The 26,927-nt window shown below is 47.2% G+C and overlaps 12 protein-coding genes across 12 annotated transcripts; 7 read left to right on the top strand and 5 right to left on the bottom strand.

Moving 5' to 3' along the window:
* Positions 1–634: 634 nt before the first annotated feature.
* On the top strand, positions 635–2,130 carry V8C40DRAFT_260347 (uncharacterized protein; the record flags this gene model as incomplete). The annotated part of the gene is made up of 5 exons (XM_083219127.1): positions 635–951; positions 1,006–1,105; positions 1,172–1,313; positions 1,369–1,577; positions 1,636–2,130. The coding sequence occupies 5 exons, from the start codon at positions 635–637 to the stop codon at positions 2,128–2,130; spliced, it is 1,263 nt and encodes a 420-aa protein (XP_083078998.1).
* Positions 2,131–4,897: 2,767 nt separating this feature from the next.
* Positions 4,898–7,234, top strand: V8C40DRAFT_229733 (major facilitator superfamily domain-containing protein). The gene is made up of 5 exons (XM_083212546.1): positions 4,898–5,445; positions 5,526–5,540; positions 5,615–6,016; positions 6,082–6,274; positions 6,344–7,234. Exons 1-5 carry the CDS (start codon positions 5,155–5,157, stop codon positions 6,841–6,843), a joined length of 1,401 nt encoding a protein of 466 aa, XP_083078999.1. The 5' UTR covers positions 4,898–5,154; the 3' UTR covers positions 6,844–7,234.
* A 92-nt stretch (positions 7,235–7,326) lies between these two features.
* Positions 7,327–8,331, top strand: V8C40DRAFT_229734 (uncharacterized protein). Its single transcript, XM_083212547.1, has 2 exons — positions 7,327–7,793; positions 7,851–8,331. Exons 1-2 carry the CDS (start codon positions 7,533–7,535, stop codon positions 7,920–7,922), a joined length of 333 nt encoding a protein of 110 aa, XP_083079000.1. The 5' UTR covers positions 7,327–7,532; the 3' UTR covers positions 7,923–8,331.
* On the bottom strand, positions 7,327–9,164 carry V8C40DRAFT_279223 (agmatine deiminase family protein). The gene has a single exon (XM_083221187.1). It carries the CDS (start codon positions 9,116–9,118, stop codon positions 8,027–8,029), a length of 1,092 nt encoding a protein of 363 aa, XP_083079001.1. The 5' UTR covers positions 9,119–9,164; the 3' UTR covers positions 7,327–8,026.
* Positions 9,165–9,849: 685 nt separating this feature from the next.
* Positions 9,850–12,354, bottom strand: V8C40DRAFT_8161 (P-loop containing nucleoside triphosphate hydrolase protein). The gene is made up of 2 exons (XM_083223469.1): positions 11,968–12,354; positions 9,850–11,913 (listed from the first exon to the last, which is right to left on the bottom strand). Exons 1-2 carry the CDS (start codon positions 12,183–12,185, stop codon positions 9,993–9,995), a joined length of 2,139 nt encoding a protein of 712 aa, XP_083079002.1. The 5' UTR covers positions 12,186–12,354; the 3' UTR covers positions 9,850–9,992.
* A 438-nt stretch (positions 12,355–12,792) lies between these two features.
* V8C40DRAFT_229740 (SMP-30/gluconolactonase/LRE family protein) lies at positions 12,793–15,409 on the top strand. The gene is made up of 9 exons (XM_083212548.1): positions 12,793–12,908; positions 12,964–13,336; positions 13,393–13,547; positions 13,605–13,798; positions 13,866–13,973; positions 14,040–14,249; positions 14,302–14,398; positions 14,479–14,558; positions 14,614–15,409. Exons 2-9 carry the CDS (start codon positions 13,079–13,081, stop codon positions 14,820–14,822), a joined length of 1,311 nt encoding a protein of 436 aa, XP_083079003.1. The 5' UTR covers positions 12,793–12,908; positions 12,964–13,078; the 3' UTR covers positions 14,823–15,409.
* On the bottom strand, positions 14,891–15,892 carry V8C40DRAFT_229744 (GNAT family N-acetyltransferase). Its single transcript, XM_083212549.1, has one exon. It carries the CDS (start codon positions 15,562–15,564, stop codon positions 14,932–14,934), a length of 633 nt encoding a protein of 210 aa, XP_083079004.1. The 5' UTR covers positions 15,565–15,892; the 3' UTR covers positions 14,891–14,931.
* Positions 15,893–16,525: 633 nt separating this feature from the next.
* On the top strand, positions 16,526–18,987 carry V8C40DRAFT_279226 (transcription factor domain-containing protein; the record flags this gene model as incomplete). The annotated part of the gene is made up of 2 exons (XM_083221188.1): positions 16,526–16,570; positions 16,916–18,987. The coding sequence occupies 2 exons, from the start codon at positions 16,526–16,528 to the stop codon at positions 18,896–18,898; spliced, it is 2,028 nt and encodes a 675-aa protein (XP_083079005.1). The 3' UTR covers positions 18,899–18,987.
* Positions 18,286–20,605, bottom strand: V8C40DRAFT_279231 (major facilitator superfamily domain-containing protein; the record flags this gene model as incomplete). Its single annotated transcript, XM_083221189.1, has 5 exons — positions 18,286–19,067; positions 19,119–19,554; positions 19,604–20,183; positions 20,241–20,386; positions 20,442–20,605. The coding sequence occupies 5 exons, from the start codon at positions 20,603–20,605 to the stop codon at positions 18,903–18,905; spliced, it is 1,491 nt and encodes a 496-aa protein (XP_083079006.1). The 3' UTR covers positions 18,286–18,902.
* Positions 20,606–21,302: 697 nt separating this feature from the next.
* Positions 21,303–22,793, top strand: V8C40DRAFT_279233 (NADH:flavin oxidoreductase/NADH oxidase family protein; the record flags this gene model as incomplete). Its single annotated transcript, XM_083221190.1, has 2 exons — positions 21,303–21,560; positions 21,609–22,793. 2 exons carry the CDS (start codon positions 21,303–21,305, stop codon positions 22,791–22,793), a joined length of 1,443 nt encoding a protein of 480 aa, XP_083079007.1.
* A 368-nt stretch (positions 22,794–23,161) lies between these two features.
* V8C40DRAFT_279235 (NAD-dependent succinate-semialdehyde dehydrogenase) lies at positions 23,162–24,849 on the bottom strand (the record flags this gene model as incomplete). The annotated part of the gene is made up of 4 exons (XM_083221191.1): positions 23,162–23,802; positions 23,867–24,607; positions 24,655–24,742; positions 24,796–24,849. The coding sequence occupies 4 exons, from the start codon at positions 24,847–24,849 to the stop codon at positions 23,162–23,164; spliced, it is 1,524 nt and encodes a 507-aa protein (XP_083079008.1).
* Positions 24,850–25,349: 500 nt separating this feature from the next.
* Positions 25,350–26,707, top strand: V8C40DRAFT_260358 (GroES-like protein; the record flags this gene model as incomplete). The annotated part of the gene is made up of 6 exons (XM_083219128.1): positions 25,350–25,422; positions 25,485–25,536; positions 25,587–25,739; positions 25,788–25,982; positions 26,043–26,389; positions 26,442–26,707. The coding sequence occupies 6 exons, from the start codon at positions 25,350–25,352 to the stop codon at positions 26,705–26,707; spliced, it is 1,086 nt and encodes a 361-aa protein (XP_083079009.1).
* Between the last annotated feature and the right edge of the window lie 220 nt (positions 26,708–26,927).

The following is a 26,927-nucleotide window of genomic DNA, read 5'->3' on the forward strand; positions in this document are numbered from 1 at the left end:
GAAGAGGGTAGTGAGTCAATTGGGCACTTCTGGGTCTTTGAGCTAACGATAGGGCTTAGATCAGATTTGACAAGACAAATAAATAAACCGCCTAGCAATTGTATGAACTCGACTTTCGACAATTACGATGAAGGTAAGCTTGAACTTTCTTTTTATGGAGACTGAGCTCGCGGGATTCATGCCATCCGCGGCACAGGAATTGAGCTCCCCTTACGCTAATAACGGTTGTGGAGCTTCGATGCAACTCGACCACTTTGAGACGGCCATGATGGGCCCCCGGCTATCATTGGCACCGTTTGGGTTGTATAGACCCTTGTTATGGCAGGGAAACTGACAAGACGTTGCCAAGATGACATGGACGAGTACGAGTATGTATCCTATCAAACGGCATGATCATCCGTCCATTTCTGGTAAAGAAAACCCCCTGGCCACGGGAAGCTTACATGTACGAGTCCTTGTGTATCGGGAGAGGGCCGATGAGGATGAAATATGATGAAATGGCCTCGCACTTTTTTCGACTTATGTCAGTGGGTTGAATGATGCTTGAGTGTTGAACAAGCACATGCCAGAGCCCAAACACTTCTCCGGGAGTCTTGTATGAGCAACAAAACACGCCACTGCTTCTCGGCACATCATGTCATCTCCTCCGCCAGATCCGGCTGCACAGGCTGCAGCCGCTGCAGCTTTTCACCAATTCACAGTTGAGGCCTTTACTCTCTTGGCAGTTGGCATAGCCATCACTGTGCTCAGGACGTTTGCTCGCGTTAGATTTGCTGGCTGGCGAGGCCTGAGCGGCGATGACTATCTTGCATGGGTGGCTATCCTTTTCTATATTGCGGAGACTTGTCTGGCATATAGTGTTGGAAATGCAGCCAACGGACTCGCGAATAATAATATGACGGATGAGCAGCGGGCTGCATTGTCGCCAGATGATCCGGAGTATCACTTGAGGTAGGCAGCTCGAGGGGACGATAGGGGTACCATCTATGCTGACACGGTTGACAGAGTGCTTGGATCCAAGATCCAGATTGCGGGATGGTCGACATATTCGACGCTTCTTTGGACGCTCAAGACGTCGCTGCTGATATTTTACATCAGATTAACGGTATGCTTTCCCATACAGATCGGGATTCTCCGTGCAAACACTTTTCTGATCATGACCCTCGATTAGGACGGATTGGCCAAGCACTACCGCGTTCGAATCTACATAGGCTTTGCTTTCCTTGCAGCCAGCTATATTATTGTGGCGCTGAATCTGTACCTTTCATGTCGACCTTTCCACAAGCTTTGGCAGATATATCCCGATCCCGGAAGTCAGTGGTCTCTACCCCTATTTCCTCTTCCGCATTGTGCTAATTGGGTATCTAGACGTCTGCCAGCCTGCCGTTTCTAACCAGATCATCTGGGTCTATTGGGCATTCAATGTGACGACCGATCTATACATCATATCGATTCCGCTGCCCATGCTCTGGACAACTACTCTGAAGCCTTGGAGGAAAATAGGACTTATTTTTCTCTTTAGCGGCGGAATTTTCGTCGTCGTTTGCGCCACTCTTCGCTGTGCGCTCATCGTGTCGGTACGTTGTCTATACTATGTATGGCATCAAGAGTCGAAGCTAATGTAAAGCAATCTAGGATACGTCCAATGGTGCACAGCTAGCTGGATCTTGGGCTGTAAGAGAAACCTTTGTCGCAGTCGTCACCTCCAATCTGCCTATGCTCGTTCCTTTGCTCAAGACATTGCTTGGCCCTCTCATTGGATCCATTCTTTCCTCGAGGCGTTCAACACAAAAACTCGAAGACGCAACACCGAAAGACCTCGTTACCTTTGGTGGAAGCTCCAAGAGCTGGCGTGGCCGGGGCCCCCCAACTGCCAACCCAATTACCAACTTCACGATAAATGAAAGCGAGGAGCACATTGTGGAAAATGTCAACATGCAGGACCTCAAAGTATGGAGCGACGGCCACGACGAAAGCCAGCAATTTGGAACTAATGACGACAATAGGAACATTCGGAAACACGTCGAGATTGACATTGTGAGCGTGGATCACCGCCTTTCGAAGCAAATGTCTCCCGATGAGCATGCAAGGAGGCTTCGGGGAGGGTTTCCATTTCCTGACAGCAGTTAACGAGAACACTATGGCATGATACCATTTTCGATTAGACTATTCTTTATTATAATTCCTTTTTTTTTTTTGCGGGATCTTTTGTAGGGCCAAGTCTTAGCGTATGCGTAGCAAGTCTCCAAGTTTATACAGGGCGGGGTTGATCACAAGTCAAAAAGCTATCAGTCATTTATGCAGCCCTTTAGCACCTCTGGTTCATTGGATATCGGCACTCTACTTTGCTTTTTTTCTTCCTCGGCAATGAGCGCTAGCGAGGGAGGATTTGCGTAAGACGGGCTGCTAAGTGCCGTGTCTTTGCTTTTTGTTTTCAACTTGGAACCTTGGCGAAACTATTAGCTTCGACTTAACGTGAATCCTGATGAGTCGAAAATTGCCGCAGTTTGACAATGGAGAACAAGTGTCACGCAGATGTATTCTGTTTCTATATTTGTTTACCTGTAGTGATGATGGAATGATATATGACGCACAGGTCTATACGGACCACTTCCTCCGCGTTGCCCGTCGCCATTCCTTCGTCCCAAGAAATCAGAGACTTTGCGTGCCCCTATTTTTTTCTATCTTTGCAGTATTCATGAAAAAGCACGTGCAATTCCATACGGAATTCCCCGCCAGAGAGACTTTCTACATTTTAAAGCTCGTATCATGCGGACCTCCGGAAGCGATCAGTGGAGATTATTCGCGTACAGAAGTGGCTAGCCAAGAAGGCCAAGACAGCTATCAAACACTCCCCACAGGCAATCGGACATGGTCCGATAATCCAAATGAACGTTGGTGAAGTAAGTACGATGCACTTTCACATGATCGGTCTCTTTAGCTCGTTCCAAAGGGAACCAATAGATTCTTGGTTCGGGTTTAAATATGCCCTTGCGATGTGGCCAGGGGACCTGGCAGCACATTTATTTTGGGGTTCTGTCTTTACGAGCTACCGTTATTTACAAGTATGTCACTGACAAAAGAAGTAATATTCGCGATTAGACGGCCATACACGACCAGGAATTGCAAACGGTCCGTTGCCTCAGTGCCTACCCAAATTTGTACAGATCATCAGACGCGGTTCCCCTTGCTTCTTCTACAGGAGAAGAAATTTCCCCTGTAGCAAAAACTTTCCTCTTTCCGTGTACGGTATAATAAGAGGATTGAGTCTAACATGGGTTCATATACACCGAACAGCACAACCGATTCTGTAATGCTATCACAAAGGATACAACATGGATTCATGGATCTAGTCGATCAACTCAACCTATAGGATGTCGTAATAAAACTCTCTATAGACAACAATTCAATCAATACGCTCTCTTTTTTACACTCATTCTACAATTGATGGTATATCAACATTCACGTTGAGTTCTTGAACTTACGGACTTATGCGGACTTCCGGCTCTAGAGGTATCGAAGAGCGCATGCTCACGATCCCTGCCCCTACCCTGTCTGTACAGGGAGTGCGGATAAAGAGGCATAACGATCCGCCAATAATAAGAGATCCCTTCTGAGCTTGACACCGAGCATATGCAAGCACGGTATTCGCGTACACCGGTATGCGAAGATCGAAGGAAGAGCCGATCTTTAGTGACCGGTCGGTAAATAAAAGGCATGCGGCAGGAAACCAATTTGAGTTCCCCGGCAGACTAAAAAAGCGTGCTAAGCTTTCACATGAAACAAAAGAAAAGAAAAGAAAAGTTGATAGGTATCAACATGATACATTCGAACGGATAATAAATCGCCTAGCATTCGTCTGCCCACGGTGATTGGCGCTGGTGGAAGGCTTGTAGCCATTTCCAAGTTCGCACAGATGAGGTGATTCTTGCGGTAATTGATACGTGCAGAAGTTTATCTACTCTCTATTGACTTATTCGTACATGGAAGTTCCTTACATACCCTGGAAAGTCTGCTACACCGGGATTGACAGGGGATAGTACTTCGTAAGAATGAGTAAACGCCGATGCTCGGTAAGCTATATATTTCCGCAGTATGCATATCCTCGGCAGTTCTAGCTGGTTTTTGGACGAATAGACGAACCTCGTAGAATTATCTTCTCATGCTAAAACCCCATAGCGAATCTTCAGTAGTAGTTGTTTGATTCAGTTATCGCTATTTGACCTGGAGGCTCCTGTAGAAATAACTGCATTTGCGCGGGCGGTTTCAACTATTTGAGTAGCATTGATTCGCTAACGAACAGCTTTATTAAGAAGTCCTCTATCGAATGGGTTTACGTACTTTACTGAACTTCACCTCGTGTCATCGCGAATTATCATATGCCGATGCAACAGTGAGCGCTTACCTCAAAGCTTTCTAGTTCCGGCACCAGGGACAAGCATAAATTGCGCCACAACGGTAGGGCGACTGGAGGGTCTGTTCCGAAGGCTACTGGTTTGAGAGCAACCTGTTTCTATCTGACCCTGCTCGTGCATAGATTTCTCTTTAGCTAATCTAAGACATAGTTAAGTAATACTGTAACAGACAATGGCACAGACCTGTAATAAAGACTGGCAGAGACGCAGTTCTAGGAGTATCGCTACAAATCATTACCAAGATTCGGAATTTACCTACTTAGAGCTATAGCGATTTGCTCAATTGAGTTGCCTCCTGTGATCAGCTGCAAGGTTGTATACAGTGAGACTAAAATCGCTTGCGTGTGCCAAGAGTCCCTGTAGTCTACATTTGCGACCAATACAGTCCTTCAGCGCTGCTTAAATAAGAGATGGAGAAAAGAAATTCGCAGGACAATTTTCACAGAGCTTCTTCTAAAAGTACCTGTATTGTAGAGAGAAAAAAGGCCTCCAGACACCTATTAGAGTCCATACTCTGTAGGGCAATGGCCGTTGGCCGTGGCGAGTTAATCGGGCTTCGGTTCAAATCACGGGCCAAGCTTATGTCGACTCCGCATTCAATCGCCGATCGCGGCTCGAAACAGGGCTGCGGCCTGTGTCTCTTCAGCATCCAGTTCGTAAACGCAACAATATAGAGAGAAGCAAACCCATCAGAGTAGACATCAGAGTATCTAAATATTTATCAATTAAAAACGCCGAGATGTCTACTACAACAACTGTCCAGGTTGAAACGCCACCCGCCGTGGAGAGCATCGAACTCCGGCATCTCGGCCCCGGCGCTTCAACCAGCCGCCGAATCAGCGCCGAGTCCAAAGAGGCATCACACGTGGAGGCGGCACCGCATGTTTCAGACGGCCATGACGGGGGTGAACCGCCGCCTGGTGCTCTTGCGGAGACTGAGAGGTGGAATCGGCCTGTTAAGAACATTGGCCGGCTTGCGTTTGCGTTTGTATCGTTTGCCATTGCGGGGATGAATGATGCTGCAGTTGGCGTAAGCGAATTTCTGTCTTTTTCTGTTACCCTTTGCAGAATACGATGATACTAATAAGTGGCATATTGATATCTATCTAGGCTTTGATCCCATATGTAAGTGACTACGCCTTCCACCATTTATCTCTGGCTTTTTGTACATTAGACTTACTCTCATATCACCCCGACAGCTAGAAGAGTACTACAACCTGAGTTACACCGTCATATCCCTAATCTTCCTCACACCTTTTGTTGGTTACTCTATCGCCGCCTTCACCAATGCCCGCATCCACGTCCTCCTTGGCCAGCGAGGTGTGGCCATTATGGCGCCTATCTGCCATCTCATCACATTTGCCGTCCTTGCTTCGCATCCTCCATATCCTGCTCTTGTTGTGTGCAATGCCATCAGCGGATTTGGAAATGGTCTGACGGATGCGTGTTTTTGTGCCTGGGTCGGCAACATGGACAAAGCGAATACAATTCAGGGTTTCCTGCATTCGTGCTATTCGCTCGGTGCATTGTTCTCACCGTTGATAGCTACCTCGATGGTCGTTAAGGGTGGTTTGCCATGGTATACCTTTTATTATCTCATGGTGAGTCCCTCACAAATGCACGATGTATTTTTAGCATCAAAACTAATGGTTACTTTCCCATGAAGATTGGCATGTCTGGTCTGGAATTTGCTGGGCTTGTCATGGTCTTCTGGGATAAGACTGGCGCTGTATATCGAGAAGAGCATGCACGCGAAAATGCGGATGCTGGAACTGCTGGCGCAGGCACTCGCGAAGCAATGAAGTCAAAAGTCACCTGGCTTTGCGCACTCTTCTTCTTTGCCTACATGGGCGTGGAAGGTAAGTTACGCGTATATACTTCATGGTGTTTCTTACCATGATACATGCTAATGTATACCTATTATGTAGTTGGTCTCGGAGGCTGGGTCGTCACATTCATGCTCCGAGTCCGTCATGCTTCGGCGTATGCATCTGGAATTTCAGGCTCAGGCTTCTGGGCGGGTATGGCGCTTGGCCGAGCTGTCTTGGGATTTGTGACAGAGAGATTCGGCGAGAGGCTTTGCCTATCCATTTATCTTGGTATCTGTCTCGGCCTCCAGCTGCTATTCTGGCTGGTTCCTCAGTTTGTTGTTTCTGCCGTCGCCGTCGCCTTTCTGGGCTTCTTCCTGGGCCCGATGTTTCCTGGAGCTGTCATGGTAACTGCCAAGCTTTTGCCAAAACGCATCCATGTCAGTGCCATTGGGTTTGCCATGGCTATGGGAGGCACTGGAGGCACGGTATTTCCTTTCATTATCGGTGCTATTGCGTCTCACAAGGGCGTTTCCGTCTTGCAGCCCATTATTCTGGCACTCATTGCTGTGATTGCCGCAGTTTGGTTGAGCTTTCCCCGTATTCAGAAGCGGGACTGAGATGAATCATGAGGTACTCGTCAAACTGACCATATGCGATCATGCACAGAGCAGAATCGTTTGGCAATGTGCTTTTTCCTTTTTTCACTTTAACCTTTTCAGTTAGATAAGCTGGTGACCGCTAGATTGGTAGCTGAGCTGGCGACAATCACCAGTTAGTTGTATTGGACAGAGTAGACTTCTTTATGCTCTCCCAATTTTATTTTCAAGAATCGATCTTGGAAGGCAAATAATCTAGTTTGATCAGTCGATTGACATGAATGAATGAGAACATGCTGTCCATGTTTTATCATCCTTCATCACACCCACTAATATGTCCAACATCTCATCTTTTGATAGATACACGTCTTCCGAAGATAAGACAAATATTCATCAAGTACACTTATAAGAGCTGTATCCAGTACCTTGGAAGTCTTGAGAAATTTTGTTACAAAGCACTCCGTATAGCTCTTGCAATTCGCAAAGTCGTGACAAATGATGCAATTCTGGGGAAAAGTTAACTTAGCGTCATGTGATCGCATTTGGAGCCAATTTCTAATCATTGTGCTCTGAAATTCAGCACTTGCGAGGTTAAAAAATTATAAACTCCAAACCTCAAGCTCTGGCTTTTCCTCTCAATTCATCTCACCTCTACTCATTCTCCGTGACCTTCTGAGCTATATGGTCTGACAACCACGCAAATCTTCAAAATGCCTATCATCAACGCTGATGCCCCGCCCTCAACCACCGACACGCACTACGTCGTCTACTTTGCATCTGGTGAGCCGTCCTGGTGTCCTGATTGTCGAAATGCTCTCCCGGCTCTTCAGAGTGTCTTTGGAGGAGATTCCGCGCCTTCGGCAACTGTCATTCTCGCCGGTACCCGAGAGGAGTGGAGGACCCCAAGCAACAAGTGGCGCGGTGCGCCCTACAACATCAACTGTCTCCCAACCATCGTAAGGGTGGAAAATGTAAGTTGTTGGGTATTAAATATCTTGATTACGGATACCTAACACGAGATTTGATAGGGACAGGAGGTTGCACGCCTTGGAGACGTTGAGGGTCAGCAGGAGTCGGCTTTAAGAAAACTGATTGCTTGAAGAGGGAGACTCCACAAAGAGCTACATTATCTCACGCAATAATAAATTCTGCAATCAAGTAATCGATTCATTTATCTCCTAGGCATAAAATAAACTATCTCTGACTAGTTCATGGCGCTCTTTGCTGATGGACTGACGGGAATTTCCTGAGTAACACAGTGAACACCACCGCCAAGACGAGGCAGTTCATCAATCAGAACAGGATAAATCCTCCTCTCGTCGCCAAAAAGCATTTGGGCTACCCTAATGGCCGCCGCGTCATGAGCCGGGTCACCGAATTGAGGGAGGATGATTCCTCCATTGACCAACAGATAGTTGACGTAGCTCCTCACGGCCCGGTCACCCTCAAAGCCGCCGCCCTCAAACAAGTCTTCATCAGGCTCTTCTACTTCAATAATCTCAAATGGACGACCTTTTGCATCAGTGGCGCTGCTCAGAATCTCAAGAGCCTCTTCGTAGACGGTAGTCCATTCGGTTGGCTTCACCTCATTGGCCTTGCTTATGAGCAACACGCCCGGCCGAACAAATCGGACCAGAGCGTCGATATGGCAGTCCGTCGAGTCAAGACCCTCCCTTCCAGGGATCCAGAGAATCTTTTCGATGCCCAAGCAGCGTTTGAGCTCAGCCTCAATTTCTTCGCGAGACTTTCCCGGGTTTCTGTTATCATTGATGATGGAACTTTCCGTAATCAAGAGAGTGCCTTCTCCATCAATCTCAAGTGATCCACCTTCAGTAACGATGGATGTCTCAATTCGCTCAATTTTGAAGTCTTTCAGGAATGTCTTTGCGAATACAACAGTTGTAGGCGTGGGATGTTTATTGCCCCAGCCATTAAAGTTCCAGTCAACACCGACGATACTGGCCTCCCCCTTGGTCGGCTCTTTGACAACAAATGTAGGGGCAAAGTCCCTCAGCCAGACGTCCATGCTATCGCCTTCAACTTTGTGGAGCTCAATTTTGAAAGGCGTGTCAATTTCGTTGAAATACAACTCTGCTTCTTCATAACGCTCACTGCCAACAGCTAGGATGACGCCTTGGAAGTGGGCAATGGCTTGTGCAACTGATGACACTTCTTGTGTTGCTCTGGCCAATCTTTCAGGATAATCTTTATAAGTACCCTCCAGGCCGGGCCAGCCTAGAATAGTCTTGCTTTGCGGATCCCATTCCGCGAGGCGTTGAAGACTAAAGTCAGACATGTTTCGATGAATGATTGATGTGTATAAGATAGATGAGTGTGCAAAGTAGACGTTAGGAAAGTAGGAACAAGAAAGATTGAATTGAAGTCCAAGTTCATCTGCTATCTAAACGGATCAAATAGGGTATTTATAGGAGTTGCCTTGAGTCGGTCTGACCTCATATCCAACATCAGTATTATTCAGGAGAGGAGTCTTCGTAGTCCCTTGCAGTGTTAGTGTTGTGATGGCGCCGAATAAATTCACGTCTATCGAAGATGTGCTTTGAACACAGCATAAGTATGGGTGATGTCTCTGCATAGTATTGCCAAAATTACGTGATACTGCATTTATTGGATAAATATTGAACTTGTGATGTCACGAGTGCACAAAGATGTTACACAGAAATGTGCTTGGGGGGACAATGTGCAGCCAGGTCAGTGCGCGGTTGGCTATGAGGCCAAAGTCCGAGTTCTGGAGTTTGCACGGTTGAGTATATGGGTAATTGATCATAGCATGATCCAGACAGATTGTGTAGATATGCATTGAAGTATAGAAGAACAGCAATTCGGAGGGTGTTACGAGTTTTTGACTAGCTTTAACCCCCAACATGAGGATGAGTGCATATTGCAGCCAATCACATACCTTCGTGTAGATTTGAACGCATAGAATAATGTCAAAGTGGAAATATTTCGCAGCTTTGTGAGAAAAGAGGATCTGGAAAAAAGTAATAGGCTGTGGGATGTGAATTGATAAGATGATGAATCATAGATCCATCGCCGTCTAATGGGCTGGAAGTTTTCGATACGAGCCACATGGTCGAAATAGCTGCTCAGATATTCTGTTCATATCTGCCAGCAATGCCTGTCCTTTCCAAACTACCCGTTAGGGCAGTAGCCTACTCATCGCCAGCGCTTTCTGCAAGATTATCCCGAACAGCCTCAAATTTAGTGAGCCACTCCCGAGTTCTCGTATTTTTCCTTTGAAGAACCTCCCCCGCCTCAGCTATATACTTCTCGCATAGAGCTCGTGCTTCTGAAACTCTATCGTTGGAGGCCAGATATGAGATGAGATTATATGCTGTTATTAGTGTCTCGTTGTGGGCTAGCCCAAGAACTTCCCTCTTATTCCTCAAGCTACGCCTGTAAAGAGAAAGGGCTTCGTCGACCTTTTCGTCATCTTGACTGAGCATATAAGCCACATTATGTTCCGCAACGAGGGTATCCGGATGGAGGTGCCCAAGCAGTTCTCTCTTGAGCTCGTAGGTCTTTAGCGCCATCTTTTCCGCTTCCTCAGTCTTACCCTGCTCATCGAGAACTGAGGCAAGATGTGCCATACAGTTCAAGGTGTCGTTATGTTTAAGTCCAAGAACCTGTTCACTGCGGGCCAGAGCTTCACGCTGCATCTCCTCTGACTCTGCGTAATCTCCAGTCAAAAGAATGGCTGTAGCAAGGTCGCTCAAGCTATCGATTGTCATAGGATCGTCATCTCCGAGGATCTCGCGCCGGTATTCCACGACTTGTTTGAGAACAGGAAGGCCAAGAAGGTCCTGATCAAAAGTGGCGAGAGTCCAGCCCAGCAACCCCATACTAACCAACGTGTCAACATGCTTTTCGCCCAAATGCTGGTAGTTTATCTCGAAAGATTCTTTGAACCTTGAACGTGCTTCATCATAGTTCCCATTCCAATGGATAAATCTCCCAGTGGAAGCCAGTAACTTTGCTCTCATTATCTCGGAATCCTTTGTGGTCGTCTTGAACCGATACTGCAGGATCCACTCAGCATGGGGAAACAAAATTTCTCCAAGTTTGAAATAATCTGACTTTGGTTGCGATGATGGCGCGGGGAATTGGGACGTGATAGACTTCAATGCTTGGAAAGCCCACTTGTCTACATCCTGAGGATTCTCCTCTTCTAACCACCACCTTGTTGCCAGCTGCACAAGGCGATGTGTGCTAAACACCGAGTCGTTCTCATCAACAATCGAGAAGGCTTTTAAGAGTTCGGTAGCTTCCTGGAGGTGAGAACTTTCTCCTGGTTCGTCTGCATCCTGCAAGAGAATGGCGGGGATTCCATGATGCTGAAAGAAGTTGATTAGACATAACAAGTCCGCTGCCTTTCGATTTGAGTTCCGTATCGCTTCGAAAGAAAGTTTCCACGTTTTTGCGACAGATTCTGGAGTATCTTCCGGTCGGGGTTGATCAGAAAACTCATGGTTGGGTAATGTTGACTTGGCAGTGCCATTCTTGCGGTATTGCTCTAGGTACTGTTGAACAGACATGTGCTCTTTTACCATAAAGGCAACTGCCTGGGTGATAGCGAGGGGAGTATAGTCAAGTTCTTCAAGCAGCCCAAGGATCGTATTGTCGGGCTCGGTGTCTCCCAATTGCTTCTTTACCAACTCCAACCCTTCCGTTTTGCCCAATTCATGGATCACGATTGGCTTCGTAGGATTCGCCACATCAGAAGCAATCTTGCGGTTCCTCGTAGTAAACAGTAAAGATCCAGTTTGGCAGTTCGGGATACACTCCGAAGGACTTTTGCCGATTGACATCTTTCCGCGAAAAAAAGTGTTCTCGTCGTCCACGTTATCAATGATCATAAGCCACGGGCCTATATGTTCCACTTCGAGCCAATCCTTCAAAAGCAGGGCCGCGTCAGATTTGGCGCCATCTGGAGCGCCTATGTTGCATTCACTGGCAATTCGGTTGAGAGATTCTTCAAAGCGAGCAACCGTGGCTGCGTTTACCCAGAAAACGGAGCACTTGGCATCTTTACTGCGCCTTCGAAAGCAGTATTCCAATGCCACTTGAGATTTTCTGGGGTATATGTTAGAAAGACGTGATCGTAATTACATAGATAGGAATATTCACCCTATGCCTCCAAGGCCGCAAAGCGCTGCCCTCGGTTGGCTGCCGTCCTTGACCTCGAACGCTTGGTCAATTTCTGTAAATGTTTCGTTTCTCCCCACAAATGAGATGTTTCTATCGAACGGTACAATCCAGAAAGGGTCCGGGGACGAAGGCCGTTGCTGCTGCTGCTGCTGCTGCCACCGCTCAGCCTCGAGATCGGCTGCAGTGTCAGCATCCATGATCAATGAGACCAGGCTATCGCGATTCTTCTGGCAAAATCTCTATGGCTCTAGTAATCTTATGCACAAGTGTATTGATAACTCATATTGGTAAGTTTTGAAGGGAAATAATTAGGAAGCTTAGATCGGTCCTAGTTTTAATTTGAGCGTTCTTATGTATGATCGTGGGCCTTCGCATGGCTTTTTGCAAGGCATTTTATAACCTTAATTCAAGCGACTAGTGGCCATACACTCCTACACCTCTGCCTGCAAATGGCTGAAAGGATTCAGATCTCATTGGCCACGCATATATGTCTTACATGCATGACTGTGGATATAATGGCTAGAAATATGTGCGCTTGTGAAATACGAAACCCCTCTCCAGCTCAATAAGAGACATAACAGGTTCCTGTAGGTAGCATTCATGAAACAGATAACTAATCATTGGACGAGCGTCCATTGTACCACCTAAATAGTTGAGCTAGGTTGTTGCAACACTTGATAGCACGGCACTACTCTTAATGGTCCCGGTTTAATGGCGACCATACCTATTTACCCAAGAGTTATATTGTGGGGTCATATCGTAGCACTTGATTGAAGTAATGGTAAAATAGTGTGGATGTTCTGGAATAACCATTGCTCTTCGCCAATTTCTTCTTATAGATATTAACAATTATCATGAAAGAAGTCATTGTTGTGGAACTTGATATGAGGGGAGCGCAAGTTGCACAATTTGGCTGATCAGTGGGTAAACTCCACGCTAGAGTTAGTTCTCACCTCCTCACAGCCCCTCACCCAGAGAACGACCTTGATCTTTGGGTGGCTCACAACGAGTTCTTGGACCGGTTTCTCCGTCTAGCAAAAATTAGCGATATCCTCGAATCGTCATCAGAGAGGCTGCAAATCTAGACGGAATGTCTCAACAAAAGACGGCAAGCTCAAATACGCCATGGGTTGTTGCCATAGTAGCCGCAGCCTTTGCAATAGGCGTCGCCACGTCTGATGCCGTAAAGGACGCCGTTTTCGATATCCAAGATGTAATCACGACTTACAAGGGAGGAAATAGTCTTCAAGAGCTAACTGCGCTGCCATCTCAAGTACAAGTCGTGGATCCAGCAGGATTCGCAGCGATGCCTTCAGTACCACCAGCAAACATTGCCAATGTTACCACGGTAGATTGAACACTCTTGGCTATATGAAGCGCATCATGTGTCTAATTGGTGGACAGAAATTTATTCCTCCAGGATATACTATGGAAAGTCTAAAAGAGAAGCCGTTTCACGTTTACCACCCAGACTTCATTCACATCTTGGGTGCAAATCCGACTCTTACGCTCATTGCCGATTCAGGCACGGACCCGCTGTTCCATGAAGCTGTAGTATGGTAGGATATATGTCAATCCTTCTATTTCAGCATCTCTGGCACTCACAATGCTTTCAGGTACCCTCCTACAGATGAGGTTTTCTTTGCCCAGAGCGCCGGCCCTTTAGCAGCGGGAACAGGGTTGAAGAAATCCAGTGCCATTTTAAAGGTATCCTTGGACGAAGCCATGGCCGTCTCGAGCGAGCGAGATGCAGTTGGTAAAGTTCAAGTTCACGTAGTTCCTACAGAACCTCAGGTCATTAACCCCAACGGTATGTCTCATTGACCGTATCATAAGTTGCAACTGTTCACAGAACAATGCCTGCTAATGATTACTAGGAGGGACAAATTACAAGGGCACCATCTTGTTCACAGGCGAGGGAATGGGCGCAGATGTGGCTCCAGCACTCTTCGCTGTCAATCCAGTACCGCCTTACAACACCACTAGTAAGTATCGTGCCAGCACTATCTGTCGAAAGTCCGTCTTTATACTAATTGATGCCTCTTGTTCAGTCCTCGCCAATAATTACTTCGGTCGCCAGTTCAACTCACTCAATGACGTCTCTGTTAACTTCAGAAACAAGCACATCTATTTTACGGACGTTGTATACGGCTATCTGCAAGATTTTCGACCGAGACCTGGCCTTCCCAACCAAGTATATCGTTTGAACCCTGATACTAGAGCTATTACCGTTGTGGCAGATGAGTTTGTAAACTGTAATGGTGAGCAACGATCTATTCTTTTCGTACTCTTCTCTTCTTAAACTGTGACTAGGAATCACCTTTTCTCCCGAAGGTCGCTATGCCTACATCACCGATACAGGGGCTGGCAAGGCTTTCCGAGGCTACGAGAACACTGGGCCGTCAACGATGTAAGTGAACGCTCACACTGATTTGCAGCCAAGTGCACCAGCGGATTGTAAAATAAATATGTTTCTGACTCAATCCTTAGATATCGCTACACAGTAGCTAGAGATGGAACTTTTAAGGATCGAAAGGTGTTTGCATATCCTGGAGTCGGCATTGTGGACGGTAATTGCTTACCCTTTCCTCCCGCTGGAACCTTGCTAATACTGCCACATTCTAGGAATTCACTGCGACTCTAAAGGCAATGTTTATGCAGGCTGTGGCGATGGTGTTCACGTTTGGAATCCTTCGGGAACTCTGCTGGGCAAGATATTTCTTGGAGAGACATCGGCCAATTTCCAATTCGCGGGCGACGGTCGAATGATCATCGGCGCCGAAACGCATTTATACTATGCAACCTTAGCTGGACAAGGAGCGCCAATCTCATGAAAATAGGATGTTGCCTCAAGAAACTTGGCATATATGTTCACAATGGACGAGTCGGATAATAAATCGTTGAACAAATATGGATGCAGATGAATGTCTGGTCGGAAGTTCCCTAAAGTTTCTTGCGGTATATTCTCATCTTTGTTGGCCCTACAACTACAGTCGCAAGCCATTCAATAATCTCAGCAGTTTCAGCAACTCTGAGTAGCTTATATCCACGACGCTCATACCATCGCACAACGCGGTGATTTTCTTCGTGCTCCCACCCATCTGGTACCAAAATCTCGAGCTGCATTTCCTCTGCGCCCAATCTTTTCGCCCAATCCTCTGCGAATTCCATGAGCTGTTGACCAATTCTAGTACCGCGGTGTTCAAGGTGACATGTCAGCAGGCCGAGGCCAGCCATACCGGGCCCAACTAGCTCTATGCTCACACAACCAATTACATCCTCAGCGATCTCTTTATCTGGATCAGAAGATGGCTTCCACGCAATCGCTATTTGGCCGCTAAGGATCTTTTGGCTTAATTCCGAGGCAGAGGTGCGAATGTGCTTCTTTGTGTCTACCAAGCCATCGTAGTTGGAATGATAGAAACGGTTAATGAAGCTAGTCATGTACTCTAAGAGCGCTGAATTGTTCGCCAAAGAGGGCGATGCCACGATGATTTTCGCCTTTGGCAAGATCTGAGACTTATTTGGTGACTGGATAGCACCAGTAAGTGATTGGATGGCCTCATTGGAGGGCATAGTGACGAAAAACTGAGGAAGGGTCACGACGAATCCGTAGTTCGAGCACAATGCAATCGCAGAGGAAGAAGGCAAGTCTTATTAATGAAAGGACAGCTTTCGCGAGTAATCACAGTAATCCGCAGTGGTGAGTCACCCCTTGAAGCAGTGAGACGGCATCCTGTGGGGAACTAAGGGGCGGACAGGCTATATATGCTAGTTATCTTCTTTCTAAGAAGGATATGGAGTAGTGAGACCAATGATCTGTCATGGTTTGCTTACTTGCGGAGGAGAATCGGAGTCTTTGCTAGTGGTCTGGGTCTGTGGATATAGACTGAATCGCCTCAATTACTAGCACATACGACCATAGGTAGAGGAGAATTCGGGGTCCCGTCTGCTCCCCCATAGACAAGCCTCTAACCGGCAGATTAGTAGTTGAGTGGGTGACCATCAGCGAACACCGGCTGTTGTATGTCTGTTTGTTTTTTTTGGCATTTTGTTTGTTGTTTTAACAGTCTTGTTTTTGCTCTCTTGCCGAACCCCCACCCGTTGCCACTATCAGAGGGCGGGTTGTGTGGGGGCTCAGGCACATGCGACCGTGGGTAGTGGAAAGCTCAGGTCTAGTTAAGCACTTGTCTTAAGTTAGATAGATAGAGAAAGGTAGAAAGAAATAAAGAACTTATATTCATTATTTTACAAATGAAATATAAAGGTTAAAATCAGAATCCATATGAGAGGGCTTATCAAGCTGCAACAGCGGGTTTGATAAAAGACTATTCCCCAGGCCTTGATTCACAGCTGAAGTCAATTGGCAACACTAGACCAGGCAACTACTAACGTAAGCTTCATTAACAGCAACCGTGGTTAAATTGCTGCTTGCTGTCCAAACATATAAACATGTTATTCCAGATTCAAGCTTTTATTGCCCTGTAAAGTATTGACAGTTTCTTTATACAATCGGACTGCCCGACTTCAGTAACAGATGTCTCTAGTTGGTGGTGGCTCTGCCATAACTCGTATAATTTTGGTTAGCTTCGACTTGATCGAAAGTCTAATTCGTAGTAGACGGAGGTTGACTCTCCGTAACCTTAACAACAGCGACGAGGACACTCGCAAAAGCAACTTGGTCGCCTGCACCTCTGCCTCTTACCTAACTCAAGTACATGAGTTGAGACTTGGCCTCACTGCTAATAGCCAATTCATCAGGCTCTCCTGGTCTCAACAGCTCTGGCGTTGCAGAGATAGAAATCCCCAATGAAGCGCCGTGCTTCCGTACCATGACGCGCCAGCACCACCGCCGTCAACGGTCTGAAGGCGTCGAAGAGCGTCATGCCCTGGCGCGAGCGTGCCAGTTCTGTCGCGAGCGTGCCAGTTCTGTCGCTCGCGCAAGATCAAATGCGACAACAAGCGGCCGAGCTGCGGCTCCTGTGTCTCGCAAGGCCAGCAATGCGCATACATCTTCCGGACGCCTCGGGAACGGCCGACACTGGCCACGATATCCTCGTTGCGCGCCGACAAGACCAGGTTGGAAAAGATCATACAGAGCCTAAAGGATGCATCTCCAGATGAGAGAGACAAGATATTCAAGACGATCATCATCACTGGCGATGCGGATTGCAATGTCGGCACCTCCCCAGCCGAAGCGCAACCGCCACCACAGCCGCCGCCTAGCGGAAGCGTGCAGCAGGGGCAATTCATTGACGATTCGCTCGACTATGAATCCGATGCTGACCTTGACGTTGGTCCCTTCTTCTCGGTTGATGAGACTGGGAAGATAGACAGCTTTGGCCCGTCATCTGCGCTCCAGGGTTCCATCCATCGACCGTCCACGTCTGAGCCGGCTCTAGAGCAGATTCACAATAATCTCTTTGCACATGCGGCGTTGCAACGTCAGCGTGAGTATGAGCTTTACCAGCTTCCAGATATCGATGGCGTGCCGACCCCCCTCGCCATACATCTGCTAGACATCCACTGGAGCCGGCAGCATCATACGCTTTTGCTGACGTACCGACCCGTCATCACGAGAGACCTTTTGGATGGCGGTCCGTACTGCTCTTCCTTTCTTCTCCAGGCCATCTTCGCGTGCTCGAGCAGGTTTTCTCAACGTGTAGAGGTTCGTGATGATCCTGATGACCCTGCAACTGCTGGCGGACGCTTCTTCCGGCGCTGCGACGAGCTGCTTGGGACGGGGATGCTTCTGACTGCGGCGAATGTCAACACGACCGTAGGACTCCTCTTGCTTGGATCTACATTCAATGCTCTGGGCCAAACATCAAAAGGCTGGCTCTACACGGGCTACGGTCTCCGTATGATTTATGAGCTGGGCTTCCATATAGATTGCAAAGTCACGAGCGAGAATGCAATGCGCGTTGAAATCAGACGCCGTATTTTCTGGGGCGCATTTATCTGTGATAAGCTCCAGAGCCTATATCTTGGGCGGCCTGCTGCAATTCAGCTTCGTGATTCACACGTCTCCCGCCAATTCATGGACATGTACGAGGAGAAGGAAATCTCTATGCCGTATATTGATCCTACCGTGCCTTCAAGTCACTCGTTTATACCGCAACCCGCTCCAACTTATTCAATATCCACCTTTCAACACTTCTGCCTCCTATCAAAGATCATGATAATGATTATCAATAAACTCTACGTTGTTGGCGCTACCGCAGCTGCAGCAAGGGCCAGCCTCCAAACTATCGAAGATGCACTTGACTCGTGGATAACGCGTCTTCCGAAGGAGTTGCAGTACCGGCCTGAATCTGACTCCGTCACCTCAAATGTCATAAACCTCCACTGCATCTACCACTCTCTTATCATACTTCTCTACCGACCGCTCATTTCCGATGGACATCTTCGGCTACTGGCCCCTCCACAATCATCGTGGAAAAGATGTACCGAAGCCGCCCTTGAAATTACCCACCTTCTACTCCGATATCAGTATACATACACCTTACGGAGCGCACCATATCTTCTCGGCTATGCTCTTTATGTTGCATGTACAATCCATGTACGTAACGCAGCAGCGAGCGAGATAGCGTCAGAGCATTCCTCCCTTCTCATCTCGAGCTTAAAATGCTTAGACGAATTAAGTCTACCCAATCCAGGGGTTCGAAAGCCAACTTGCATAATACAGAATCTAATGCGCTCAAATAATTTACACCAAACGATTGATATAGAGGGTAAGATGCTCTTATCTGAGAAAGTTATACACGACCCTGCATCAGTACACGATTTCGATCTTGATGCCATTTTACACATGTTTCCTGGCGACGGTGATGGCATGGTAGATGACGATATGGTCGCTGCCGGCAATTTGCATTACGACGACATCTTGTACGGATTTATGGACATGTAGTAGCTTAAAGAGTGTGTCTAAACCAGTCAACTCCCTCAATCATCTCCATCCGAGCATCCGCCTTCTTATTAGAACTCCACAAGATCCACGATGTGATTGGAACCAGGACGGCTGTAAGGGCAAACAGTATCAGAATCGCAATGATACCAGGCAAATAATTCGGAGCATCCTGGCACTGTCAGTCGAAGCTGGTCAATATGGCAAGACGACAATTACCTACCTGCTGTCTGAATACTGTGGAGGAGTAAATACCTCCTATGGCGGACAGGGTGACTTGGATCGCTGTCGTCACAGCCCGCTTTGCATCTCCTCTGACGTTATTCTGCCCCCAGGCAAGCCCAGTGACGACGAGGGTATTGGACGCTGCCTGACCGAGGAACGCACCGACATATCTGGGATATGGGTGGTGCAGGAATCCAATCATACACAGGCCAGTTAGTCCCACGACTGCCGATCCAAACGCAAACGGCCCGCGAACTCGCGCCTTGTCCGCCGCCCAAGACGATAGGAAAGCGACAATGACACCAAATGCCGCAGGCGGGGTGCTGAGCAAGAATGACTGCGATTGACTGAAGCCAAGACTGTTTTGTAAAATGATTGGGAGAAAGAAGAGAAATGCGTAGATACCTGTTGAACCGGTTTGGTATATGAATGCGCTATCAACATTAATGTCTTGTATTTGCGGTTCTTGAATGGTATACTCACAGCAGCCAAACTTTCCGGTCCTTGACCGTTTCCAGTATAATTTTCAAATTGACCTTTTCACCTTCATCCTCCCCTCTCTCTAGCAGCAGCCTTGCCTCCACCATGTTCGTTTCTTCTAGTGTCAAAAACTTGTTTGTCTTTGATCGGGGAAAGTCAATGACGATGAACCAGGCAAGCAAACCAAGCGCAGATGTCATTGCGCCTTCAACGATGAAAATCCATCTCCAGCCGGAGATAAAGGTGTCATGGGATATATGCACCAGTCCATAGGCAAGAATGTTGGAAAAAGAAGATAAAAAAGACGCGGTGAGAAAGAAGCTTGCAATCCTCTTTTGAAGCTCACCCGCCTTGTACCACGAGGATAGGAGATAGACACATCCAGGGAACAAGCCACCTTCAAATACTCCAAGAATGACTCTCAGAACTGTCAATGTTACCCAGTGATGACTGAACCCGATACCCAAAGTGGCGAGGCCCCAGGCCAATCCCAGAAACGCAAGCCAGTTGGCAGGTCCGACACGTCTGATGATGATATTACTGGGGAGCTCAACGAAGACATAACCAATATAAAAGACGAGAACTTAGCAGTTAGCACTGAGATATTTCATTGAAGATACACGGAAAATGGAACACGTACGTGCAATTGATGCCCGTTCCCCGACGTTGAGGTCGAGTTGTTCGTTGATTCCTGAAATTCTTGCTGCGCCTATGTTTGTTCTGTCGATAAGACACATAGTATAGAGAAGGGAAAGGATTGGGAGGAGTCTCATGTCGATTTTCTTTCTGCGTTCATGTTGTTAGTTCGAGATGGCCATTGCTATGTTGTGTTGGTACGTACACGAGCTGCTTCTCCATCTCAGTATCAATAGAGACACTGGGCCGCCCTCCATCCAGTTTCGACCCTGCCATCTCCACGTGTGCAGCATCTTCATATTTACACGACTCCCCCATACTGAAATCCATCGTATCCTTGCTTTGATAAGTGTTTGTATTGCCAGACATTGTGATGATGACGAATAGTCAAACAAAGAGATGGTCAGTTGTATTCAAGGTTGCATAAACGACATTTATACCCTCTCCAAGAGTATCCGACAGCATAGATAATGATAAAACTGTCAGCTAGTATACCTGGAAAGAGATGTATGGCTAACTCAATGCATACGAAAGAATAATACTGCTATACCAGTTCCCAGCCCACCGGAGCCTGAGGAGCCGTCTTGTCTGAATTTCATTTATTACCCCAGACTCTCAGTGATCGACGATATTTTTAACTCGGGGAATCTTCAAACTGTGATGCTACAATGAATATTCTTTCCACGTGTCTGAAGGTGGCGCATTCCCACAACGGAGGACGCCTCTCCGGCTCTTGGGCTAGGTACGCAAACATACTCAACCCCACGATGGCATCCATGGCGCAACCTAGTACAGAAACGGTTGTATCTCGTCATTCCCCAGGCTCACACTCACTTCTAGGGCCATCCGATAACGAGGATCAACCATGTGTACTTGCTGTCGTGAAGTAGGCTACAGGATGTGAGGTCGGAATTAATCCCTCCGCTCGCTTCACTCTTCAGCTGCTCCCCACGTTCCCTATTGTCACGCATGAAAATGGATTACCTGTATAAAAACCCGTTCAAGGTAACATAGTTTGAAAAAAATCATTCAATATCCATACATCTACAACTTCTATCACAACATAATGACAGTTGCTGAGACGCCCAATGGAACAGTGCCTCCGGCACCTAAAACAGCTGCTGCACCATCAAGTGAAGGCTATATAGTCAGCTCGATTGAATCCGGCAAGGGACACCTTCGTTATGCGTCTGTTCCTACTGATGTCTCGGTTCTTGGCGAGCCAATCGCCTTCCCCTTCTCGGGGTTGACTGCAAAAAACCGGTTTCTCAAGGCACCCATGACGGAAAGACTGTGCAGCTGGAACAAGGAGAACGAAGATATTGTAAGTAGGTTGCCACTATTAGGATAGAACTATTGTTGACATATTCAGTCTGCTAGAGGCTTCCCAAGTGATGAATACCTTCATTTGTATAAGCTTTGGGGAGAGGGTGACATTGGCATCATCGTGTCGGGTAATACCATGGTCCGCTATGACGCTCTGGAAGCATACGGGAACCCCATTCTCGCCGACGACCATGACGGTCGAGTTGCCAAATTTAGAGAAATGACAGATTTGGCAAAGGCGCATGGATCGCTCATTGTTGCACAAATCTCCCACCCAGGTCGTCAGGGTGCCAAGCACCTTAACCCGGAGCCCGTCAGCGCCAGTGATGTGCATCTTCAGATCCGCCACGCGGGAAATGAGTTTGCTAAACCAAGAGCGCTGACCATTCCTGAGATCAAGGAGATGGTAAGGCTATGGGGAGAAACGGCATATCTCTGCCACAAGGCTGGTTTTGATGGCGTGCAGGTGCATTGTGCGCACGGCTACCTGCTCGCTCAATTTCTCAGTCCTACTACCAATCTGCGGACGGACGAGTATGGCGGCGATCTTGAAGGGCGCTCTCGTATTGTGTTTGAGATTATTGATGAGATCCGCCGTCGCGTGCCTGACTCTTCATTCATGATTTGCGTCAAGCTCAACTCGGTCGAGTTCCAACATCGTGGCACTACAGAGCAAGAGGCCGTCACATTCTGTGTTCAGCTTGAACAAGCACGTGTTGACTTTATTGATCTCTCTGGAGGAACTTTTGAGCGCCAGTTATTCCACCACGTCAAGGAGAGCGCCAAGCTGCGAGAGGCGTACTTCATCGAGTTTGCGGAAATGATTCGCCCACTGCTCAACAAGACCAAGGTCTATGTGACTGGTGGTCTGAGGAGTGCAGGTGGCATGGTCAAGGCAATTGAGGATGGTTGTGACGGGATCGGCATCGGTCGCCCATTGGGAACTGAGCCATTCCTCTGCCGCAAGATTTTGAACGGCACCGAAACGGGCGCTATTGAGAACTTTATGCCACTGACGGTTAGTACTCAGTCCACTGGATCGCAGCTGCACCAGCTTGGTAAGGGGCATAGATACATCAGTGATTATTCGGTGGAATCAGAGGTGAAGAGATGGCTGGAGGCAAATGAAAAAGATCAGGAGAAAAGGCTCAAGTTGTTACCAAAGGTTAATAGCTGTGGGTATCCCGATGTCAAGGCGGAGGCTGGGTTCGCATATCTGGACTTTCCGTGAATAGAATCTTAAATTAAAACATATTAAATTTTATGAGTGTCATTTGCAATAATAAAACAATTACCTCGCCTAGGTGAGTGTTTCGCTAGACAAACTACTTGACTTAGTACAAAAATGCCAAGATTTGCCAGGCGATATGAAGATAATTTTTTGGATTGTCAAGTCGATGCGTTTCTACGCATTTCAGAACTACATGTACCCAGGACCATCTCTCCGCAGCTTTGGCGCTTCTGGCTTATAATAACACCCATGTCAGCCGCACATCAGTTGTCATATCCATGGCCGGGGGAAGCGATGTCACAATGGTAATAAATATGAAGTATAGAACGAAGAAAACCATATATGACATATGATTACTTATTGAAGGCTTAGATACCAATGACAATACTCTTAATGTCCAAAAATTCGTTCAACGCAGCGATACCTCCCTCCCTACCAAGTCCACTTTGAAATACGCCTCCAAAGGGTCCTTCAGCAGCACTGACAAGTCCAACGCGCGCACCAACCATACCAACCTTGAGTGCTTCACTAATTCTCCAAATTCTCGATGCATTTTCAGTGTAAAAGTATGATGCAAGTCCAACAGGCGCCTCTCCATTGACGGAGTGATTTGCTAGGCGTATGACTTCCTCCTCTGTCTCAAAAGGGATTAAGAACGCCAAGGGCCCAAACGTCTCTTCTGTCATGAAGCTCATGCCCTCTTTTGCGCCTTTAATAACGGTAGCAGGGAAGAAGTTGGGACCGTGGCTGGGGTCCTCGCCTCCGTAGTGCAGCTGCGCTCCCTTGCTCAACGCATCCTGGAGATGCTCCTTTACCTTAATGATTCCTTTGGAATGATACAATGGTCCAAAGTTAGTTTTCTTGTCCCAAACAGATCCATAGTGAAACGTTGACTTGAGTCCTTCAGCAAGGGCATCTGCAAAGACATCCATAATTGAGGAGTGGACGTAGACCCTGTTGGCACATACGCATGTCTGTCCGGAAGAGCGGAACTTGGAGGTAATAAGTCCTATATTCTCATGAGCACCACTCCTCATCTTTATGAACTAAGGAGTGAGTTGTCCAAGACTTACCTTCAACAGCCTTGTCGATGTCTGCATCGTCAAAGATGATGAAACTGGCATTCCCACCCAGCTCTAAGCTAGTCTTCTTAATCGTTTGCGCACATTGCGTGTTTAATAACCTGCCCACAGCTGTTGAGCCAGTAAAAGACAAATGTTTTACAGCTACATGTGTGCTCAGTACAAACCCGACTCGGGGAGTGGTTTCATAGCCTGATGTAACGACATTAAACACGCCAGGTGGACCGCCAGCACGTTCAAATAGCTTTGCCAGGGCAATGGCGCACAGAGGTGTCTCTGGCGCCGGCTTACATACCACAGTGTTGCCAGCTGCAATTGCAGCACCAACCTTTCGTGTAATCATGGCCACAGGTGAGTTCCACGGAGTGATGGCGGCAACAACACCCTGTGGTTGTCGGATAGTAAGCATGCGGCTATTGGTTCGTGATGCAGGAATCGTTTCGCCGATTGTGCGCTCAATGGCGCCCTCGAACCAGTCCACAAAGTCGACGGCATACTGCACGGTCCCGAGAGAATCTGTATACGGTTTACCCAGTTCAAGGGTGCACAGGGCAGCCAGGTCCTCTCGATTTGCCTTGATGAGGTCACCCCATCGCCTCATGAGCCAGCGTCTTTCACGATGTGGTGTATGCTGATATGTCTCAAATGCCTTGCTAGCTGCGTCAATGGCACGATGAGTGTCTTCAGCATCCAGATCTGCAATGTCGCAGATTTCAGCATTGTCATCGGGATCTGTCTATTGTTAGATTCCAGTTTTTTACAACCCTAGTCACACTAACCATATAACTTGAATGTCTTTCCGGAGAGTGCGTCGGTCCATTTTCCACCAATTAGTGAGCGCGTATCAATCAAAGAGGGATCTTTGAACTGTATATTGTAAGTTCATGATCCTTGCATCCTTGCCAACCTGTAGTTCTCACCTGATACGGAATCGCCTTTTTGAGAGGCGAGGTAACTGAGCTGAGAGTCACCATGGTGTTTTTGGAATGAGGAGAATGTGAGTGATTTGATGTTGGCCTAGGCGCTAACCATGTTCCTAATGGAATATAGTAATGAAATGAATGAGACAATACTTTATTTGGTTTCTGACCGAGCTATTAAAGCTACCAACGGTTCAGGAACCCCAAGTTCATGGCCTTGGTCAAGGGATACTGGGGCGTGGCGTCCGGAGGTCGAACATCCGTTGGGCCTACCACACAAACCGGAACCGGGAGCGAATACGGAGATATTGAGGGTAACGCATCGTTGGTGGTAGTTGGAGATTTGCTCCTCCGTACGGGCAGTGATCATCCGTCATGTTGTAATAATAACTCATGGCAAAGTCAATCAAAACAAGAGTTGAGATAATTAGGCAGACCTGGCCGTTCCAACATGCGTTGAATCTTTTATACTTCGCCAATTGGGTCGGTATTGTCCAGAGAGCTCGACTGCCACACACACCCATTCCAAGCGTTACGCCAATCAATGTACCAGAATGTCTCAGTCCGAAACTATGAAAGCTCTGGTCTTCTATGGACCATTCGATGTGAGGCTAGAGGATAGGCCAAGTTTGTCAACAACTTTCGTAACGGACTCCTTCTCCTTCTAACTGAATAAGTCCCCCAAATAGTCAATGACACAGATGTAATCATCAAGACTACGTCAGCTGCCCTCTGTGGAAGGTAAGAAGCTTCTCTAATGGCATTTTCGCCACTAACTTGACTTTCTATAGCGAATTGCATCGCTACCGTGGCCATTCCAAGAATAACATGCAGCCTGGATACATATGCGGTCATGAAGGAACAGGAATCGTATCCGAAGTAGGCAGCGCAGTCAAGAACTTCAAGAAAGGCGACCATATCATCGCTCCTTTTTCTATCAGTTGGTAGGCAAGCCAGCATCTACCATTGCGTAATCCAACTGACCCATGTAGCGGCGAATGCTTCCATTGTAAGCGAGGAATCACCGGGCGCTGTGCCAGGGGCCAATCCTTTGGCTCAATGGTTCTCAATGGGTCACAAGCACAATTCTTTCGAGCGCCTCTGGCAGATGCCACGCTGTTTCCCGCCCCCACAGAAGAAGGGTTGGATGAATTGCTCATCTTGATGACGGATATTTTCCCAACTGGGTAAGCTCATGTTCATGACATTCCCCCATACACTGATGAACCAGGTATTGAATAAATCAGTTTCAATGGGGCAAGAAATGCTTTCAAGGATACTCCCCCGGAGCAATGGAAAAACATGACTGTAGTCGTCATCGGCTGTGGACCAGTAGCATTGTGCTCCATCATTTGTGCGCTTGAATACAATCCAGCTCTCATCTTTGCCATTGACTCTGTACCGAATCGTTTGAAGAGCGCGGAGCATCTGGGTTGTATCCCTTTGAATTTCAAGGAAGTCGACGTGGTGGCAGAGATAATGCGTGCTACAGAGGGAAATGGCGCCCACGCCGTAATAGAAGTTGTTGGGTTAAGTGCTGCGCTCAAGACGGCATGGCAAGTTATTTGCCCAGGCGGCAAAATTAGCTCCGTTGGTACGTTTTGTGCTTCCATTAAGATACCTTGAAATGGATACTTACGAAGCAGGTGTTCATAATGGAGAGGTACCATTCAGTGCTGGAGACTGCTACAACAAGAACATAAACATACAATTCGGTCGCTGTCCAGCAAGATATGTTTTCAGAGACGCTCTGCAGGCTCTTATTCGGAATAAGAACATTATCAAGGAAATGGGCTTCATCGACAAGGTGGTGGTAGGATTGGATGACTATGCTGATGCTTTGAACAAGTTTGAGCGGGCCGAGTATAACAAGGTCGTATTTAAACCGAATGGTCTTGACAATCAACTGTAGCCTAGTATACCTAGTCAATCGTTATCATTGAGTGGTCAGGGCATTGTCGTTGAGCACCACAGCAATCATCTATTATCCAGGTCCTTCATAAATAAATAAAAAAATGTTTTCTGGAATATGTCAATTTTGAAATAGTAAATATTACTGTGAACGCTTCTCACGACATGGACGATACTATTTTGAAAAATGATGTCGTTTTGCTGGTATTGAGACGGCATCA

This window comes from Trichoderma camerunense (assembly GCF_050948025.1).
Source record: "Trichoderma camerunense strain CBS 138272 chromosome Unknown V8C40scaffold_1, whole genome shotgun sequence".
NCBI classification, from domain to species: domain Eukaryota; kingdom Fungi; phylum Ascomycota; class Sordariomycetes; order Hypocreales; family Hypocreaceae; genus Trichoderma; species Trichoderma camerunense.

Coding starts and splice junctions, on each gene's coding strand:
- V8C40DRAFT_279223 (XM_083221187.1), bottom strand. CDS start 9,118: ATGTCTGACTTTAGTCTTCAACGCCTCGCGGAATGGGATCCGCAAAGC.
- V8C40DRAFT_8161 (XM_083223469.1), bottom strand. CDS start 12,185: ATGGATGCTGACACTGCAGCCGATCTCGAGGCTGAGCGGTGGCAGCAG. Junction 11,914..11,967: donor TGCGGCCTTGGAGGCATAGG/GTGAATATTCCT, acceptor CATATACCCCAG/AAAATCTCAAGTGGCATTGG.
- V8C40DRAFT_229733 (XM_083212546.1), top strand. CDS start 5,155: ATGTCTACTACAACAACTGTCCAGGTTGAAACGCCACCCGCCGTGGAG. Junction 6,017..6,081: donor ATACCTTTTATTATCTCATG/GTGAGTCCCTCA, acceptor TTTCCCATGAAG/ATTGGCATGTCTGGTCTGGA. Junction 6,275..6,343: donor TGCCTACATGGGCGTGGAAG/GTAAGTTACGCG, acceptor CCTATTATGTAG/TTGGTCTCGGAGGCTGGGTC.
- V8C40DRAFT_229734 (XM_083212547.1), top strand. CDS start 7,533: ATGCCTATCATCAACGCTGATGCCCCGCCCTCAACCACCGACACGCAC. Junction 7,794..7,850: donor CCATCGTAAGGGTGGAAAAT/GTAAGTTGTTGG, acceptor GAGATTTGATAG/GGACAGGAGGTTGCACGCCT.
- V8C40DRAFT_229744 (XM_083212549.1), bottom strand. CDS start 15,564: ATGCCCTCCAATGAGGCCATCCAATCACTTACTGGTGCTATCCAGTCA.
- V8C40DRAFT_229740 (XM_083212548.1), top strand. CDS start 13,079: ATGTCTCAACAAAAGACGGCAAGCTCAAATACGCCATGGGTTGTTGCC. Junction 14,250..14,301: donor TGAGTTTGTAAACTGTAATG/GTGAGCAACGAT, acceptor AACTGTGACTAG/GAATCACCTTTTCTCCCGAA. Junction 14,559..14,613: donor TGGAGTCGGCATTGTGGACG/GTAATTGCTTAC, acceptor GCCACATTCTAG/GAATTCACTGCGACTCTAAA.